This window comes from Myotis davidii, unplaced genomic scaffold (assembly GCF_000327345.1).
Source record: "Myotis davidii unplaced genomic scaffold, ASM32734v1 scaffold16231, whole genome shotgun sequence".
Taxonomy (NCBI): Eukaryota; Metazoa; Chordata; class Mammalia; order Chiroptera; family Vespertilionidae; genus Myotis; species Myotis davidii.
Window position 1 is genome coordinate 2,013 of NW_006282502.1, and position 5,122 is coordinate 7,134.

A 5,122-nucleotide genomic window follows, 5' to 3' on the forward strand; every position below is an offset into this window, starting at 1 on the left:
GCAGGTATAGCTACGGGAATGCGTGGGAGAGAAACATGGAGAACACCAGCTTCTACGTGGCAGAGAAACAAAGGACCGAGTCCAGCCCGCCACTCACCTGAGCAGAACCCGCGCTGGTAGGTCCAGGCTCCCAGAAAAAGCGGAAGTGGGTAAACAGACTACAACTCCCAGAAGGCTTTCAGGTCTACCCGCCTACGACTCCCAGGTGCCCGCGGTAGGAAGCGCGGGCTTTTCTCGGACAGACTACAACTCCCTGCGAGCTTCGCGCACTGACGTCACGCGCCCCGCCCACCGGCCTCAGAAGGCTGGGGGCCGCTCAGATCCACTTTGCGCCTGCGCGGGGAGCTGGAGCGGCGCCTGGTTTCTGTGTTCTGCTGCGCGCGGTGTACTGTGCAGTTTATTCCAAAGATGGAGAGGATATTTTTCAGATTTCGTGCTTTCTTGGGAGTATGATAGAGTTTGCGGTTGGAGAGGCTTCGGGGTGGGGGAGAAATGGGTGGGTTGCGAAAGGGAGAGGTAGCGCTGGCGCTGGACAGGTTCTGAGGGGACACTGGGTGCGCACCCCCGCGGGGTGGCAGTTGGGTGCGTGCGGGGAGCGGATAGGGTCGGGTTTACGGTTCTCTCCACGAGCTGCGGGCTCGGGGCGTGGATCCCGTTAGCGGTGATGCGCAGGTGTGGTCCGTCACCAATGCGCCCGCCTTCTGCCTGGTGGCGTTGAAGGCAGAGCTCGGGATGGAGGACAGGTGAGACCCGTGAAACGAAGGGTTCCCGGGGGCATAAGCCCCCAAAACAATAACAAAACAACGGAGGGCCTCCCCAGATCCAAGCCCCCTCTCCTGTGTGTTATTGTCTGAGTTCCTCTTGTGTCTAACCCAGTGAAGTCCTTGATCGGGAAGATTGAGAGTGACGGATGATGGGGGGCTCCTGTTGTAAGGCTTAAACCCTGGTCATTAGACTCATTCATTTGTTCATTTCCGGAGGCTTCCTTCGTGCCAGGCCCGTCTTGTGAGACACGGCTGCATCCGGACTGGTTGGGGAGATAGGGATGATAAAGCCCAGAGGTTGTAAGTGCTGCTGACAGGACTTGGGGGGCGGGGCGGGGGACGGTGGAAGTGGGGGAGCAGCACTGACTGAGCAGTCCGCCTGTGCCAGACAGCGCTTGGCACTTCCCACGCACCATCTCAGATTCCTCCGCTGTAACGTGGGGATGACGATAATAGTACCCACTCAGTGAGTTAACCGGGAAAGTTACTGTGTACTGACCGAACAGTAAGCATTGATTATCTTCATCTCATTTAATTCTCATAATCCGGGAAGGCTTCCTTTTCTGGGCCTGGCATTGCTATTCAGTGTGTTGCCCACTGGCCACACATGACTAATGGGTATTTGGACTGCAGCTAGTCTGAATTGGGCTGTAATGTAAATGCAAAATACGTACCAGATTAGGTTTAATGTGAGAAAAGGATGTAAAATCCCTCACTAGTTTTATCTTGATTGCATGTTGAAACAATATTTTTTATGTATTGGGTTAGTGTCACATTAAAATGAATTGTGCCCGTTTATTTTTACTTTATAAATGAGGCCAACAGAAAATTTAAAATTAACATCCATGATATATTCGGCCCTGTTCCAGACCACAGTCTCAGCAAATAGTAGCATCATCCTGCCACACTCCCCTTTTCATTTATAGGTTTTTATCACTCTCTGAAGTTACCTATTTTCTTGCTTGTCTTTTCCACCAGAAAGTAGGTTTCATGGAGGCAGAGGTTTTTGTTGATTTTGTTTCTGGTTGTTTCCTTGGTTCACACCATAATGCCTGGATGCTTAGTAACTATAGGTGGCTAAATAAGTGGGTGCTCAACGTTTTTTTATGGGTGATGATGGGGGCCTACAGATGGGGGCCTACGCCCAAGGTCTACCCTCTCATAGCTCCCAGGCTGGTGAGGGAGAGAAACTAGATATATATCATTCCAGTTCTGGTGACCAGAGCTGTGACAGCAGAGATACCAGGGACCAGGAGAGCCCAGAGTGTAGATGAGAATAAAGGACTTAGACAAGACAAGGAGCATTTGTGCTGGCTCTTGAAGGATGAGTAGGAGTCTGTCAGGTGGAGAAGAGATCTATCTGCATTCATTCATTCATCCCTCCATCCATCCAATCATCATCCATTTCCTGGGGCCTCCTGTGCTGAGAAATGCTGAGGACCCAGAGATGAGTCCGTCCTGAACCTGCTCTCCTCAAGCCCCTAGTCTGATGGGGGAGGTTGACATGGACAGTCACAATCCACAATGATCAGAGTGGGTTGGAGGGAATACTGAGGCTGTGGAAGCCCCTAGTGGCAACTTGGTGCTTGTGGCATGAAAGAGAAGGGCACCCAGAATGAGCAGGAGTAGGGCTGGTCCCTTCTATGCAAAATGCTGGAGATAGCTCTAGCAGGTTTGGCTCAGTAGATAGAGCGTCAGACTGTGGACTGAAGGGTCCCAGGTTCGATTCCCGTCAAGGACACATGCCTGGGTTGCAGGCTGGATCCCCAGTAGGGCGCGTGCAGGAGGCAGCCAATCAATGATTCTCTCTCATCATTGATGTTTCTATCTCTCCCTTCCTCTCTGAAATCAATAAAAACATATTTTAAAAATGTTGGAGATAAGAGAGAACCTGGACCATTCCTGGAATAACGTTGAGTTCCTGTCGCACCCTAACATAAGCACATTGCCTATCTTGGCACGATGAGCCTGATCCAGCAATAAGCCTCATTTTACAGACAAGGACATCAAGTGTTAGGGAGGTTGAGTTGCCCGGCCAAGGGAGCAGTCCGGCTGGCATCCAGTGTGACCAAAGTGTGGAACTAGGCTGACGAGATGAGGCTGCAGACGTTCACAAGACAGGTGTTCCGCACAGATGATGTGGCCTTGAGTGGCCTTGGGACGTGTCTCACTCTGGTCTCCCCTCTGGGGAGTGTGCAAAGCCCGTCAGGGAAGAATGGCTGCAGGAGCCTGGGCCTGAGACCCATGGTGCCAAAGTGAGGGGTTTGCAAAATGGGAGGAATGACCTTCTGCTTTCCCCCCAGAATGGAACAGCAGAGGGGGCTCCTGTTACTACTTCTGGGCTTACAGCTGCTGCTGATGGGGGCATTGCTCTGCCCAAACCACCACCTCCATGGCTTCACCTCCTCCCTGCGCTTCCTCACACAAGACCAGCTGGAGCGGGGAGAAGAGCTGCCCTTTGTGGTCCAGGTCTCCTCGCCAGGAATCCCTCGCCAGGATGTGTACTCAAACATCAGCCAGATCCACCATGTGGACATCAGAAGGGAGGATTTGCCCAACTGCCCCCTTGTCTCACCCTACATCAGTAAGCTTGTGGGAGGCCTCCTATGCCCCCACCCCCACTTCGGGCTTTGGGGAGCTGGCTTAAGGGGGTGGGTGTCAGAACCTGGAAGCAGAAGCTGTGGGCTGGGAGCTGGGGGTGATGGGGAGAGAGTTGGTTATCTATTACTGATTCATAAGGAATCACCCCAAGACTTAGTGTCTTTAAACCTTCATTGACTCTCAAAGTTTATGAGGGTCAAGAGTATTGGGAAGGGCTCAGCTGAGTAGTGGTCCATGTTTTTTTTTCTTCTTAATATTTTTTCCATTGCTTTTTAGAGAGAGTGGAAGGGAGGGAGGGAGGGAGACAGAAAAAGAGGGAGAGAGAGAGAGAGAGAGAGAGAGAGAGAGAGAGAGAGAGAGAGAGAGAGAATAGAGGGAGACTTTGATTGATTGCCCCCTGCACACGCCCTGACTGGGACTAGGAATCAAACCTATGATCCATGTACATACCCTTGACCAGGAATTGAACCCGTGACCCTTTGGTGTGTGGGCCAATGCTCTAACCATTGAGAAGCTCTGGCCAGGGCCACAAGGCCTTCTTATAAGGACACCAGCCATTGGCTTCAGGGCCAAACCTAACCCAGTAGAACCACATTTTAACCAATTGTGTCTGTGAGGACCCTATTTCCAAATAAGGTCACATTCTGAAGTTCTGGGTGGATAGGAAATTTGGGAGTGGGGAATGATTCAACCCAGTAAAACTGGGGTGTGGGGTTTCTGGGGTAGGTTCCTGATCATCTCTAGCCTCTCCCTCTCTTAGGTGGCCCCTTGAAGGTGATGATCCCAGAGAACTTGACAATGGAGCAAGTGGTGGAAAAGAACCCGCTGGTGGAGCTGGGAGGCCAATACCAGCCACCCAACTGCTGGACACGGCACCACACAGCAATAGTGGTGCCCTACTATGGGCAAGCCCTGCACCTGCAGCACCTGCTCTTCCACCTGCACCCCTTCCTGCAGCGCCAGCAACTGCATTATGCCATCTACGTGGTGAATCAGGTGTGGCAGGAATGGCGGGGGTCAAGGGCAAGAGGGCAGAGGGCTTTTAGCATGAGTTTGAACAATCAGAGCTGAAGTTGTCACTGTGGGCTGAGTGTCTGGGCCACAGAATATCTGGGGGGCTGGATTTATGAGTACAGATCTTGAATGGGGGCAATTAGAGCCAAGGACTATGGGTTTGGTCTTAACTAGTTGAGTTTGGGATCAGCTTGAATGGCTGCCTGTGGGAAAGGCTCTGTCTGATTCATGAAGTCGAGGCCTCTCTGAGACCGTGGCTGACCAGATTAGGCAATAAAGATAAGGGGTGAATGAAAGGGGTTTTGGATCAGTTAGATGCTTGTTTGAATCCTGGTCTTGTCCATTACTACATGTGTTATCTGAGTGTGGGACCATGTGTCCATCAATCCATCCATCCATCCATCCCACTGTTACCGGAATAACTATGTATAATAAACTTGGGGGACTTACCTCTTTGCCATGGTTTTCTCCCCATGAGACAAAAATGATAATAACACCTGCATTATTGGGTCGTGGGAAAAACTAATTGAATTAGTGAATGTATAGCAGTGAGGCCAATGCCTGGCACATAGTAGGCTCTCAATAAATGATATCATGATGATGGTGATGATTGTTTTGATGGTAATGATTCTGGTAATTATGGTGACAATTAAGATGCTGTTGCTAACAGTGGTGTCACGATGATGGTGATAGTGATAATTGTGTTCATGGTGATGATGATGGTGATGACATGCTGACAATGA

The 5,122-nt window shown here is 50.9% G+C and overlaps 1 protein-coding gene across 2 annotated transcripts; it reads left to right on the forward strand.

Annotated features, from left to right (window-relative positions):
- The first annotated feature begins 345 nt into the window (after nucleotides 1–345).
- On the forward strand, nucleotides 346–4,946 carry LOC102755410 (beta-1,4-galactosyltransferase 3). 2 transcript variants are annotated; one of them, XM_006752976.1, is made up of 3 exons: nucleotides 346–743; nucleotides 3,068–3,348; nucleotides 4,126–4,946. In XM_006752976.1, exons 1-3 carry the CDS (start codon nucleotides 733–735, stop codon nucleotides 4,434–4,436), a joined length of 603 nt encoding a protein of 200 aa, XP_006753039.1. In that variant the 5' UTR covers nucleotides 346–732; the 3' UTR covers nucleotides 4,437–4,946. The 2 variants fall into 2 exon arrangements, with proteins under 2 accessions (XP_006753039.1, XP_015415020.1); XM_015559534.1 differs by lacking the exon at nucleotides 346–743 and having other exon boundaries at nucleotides 2,604–3,348.
- The last annotated feature ends 176 nt before the right edge of the window (nucleotides 4,947–5,122 follow it).

What these genes read in the sequence shown, in the direction of transcription:
- LOC102755410 (XM_015559534.1), top strand. Translation starts at nt 3,036, where the DNA reads ATGGGAGGAATGACCTTCTGCTTTCCCCCCAGAATGGAACAGCAGAGG. An exon ending in CCTTGTCTCACCCTACATCA is followed by an intron (nt 3,349 to 4,125) that starts GTAAGCTTGTGG and finishes TCCCTCTCTTAG; the next exon opens with GTGGCCCCTTGAAGGTGATG.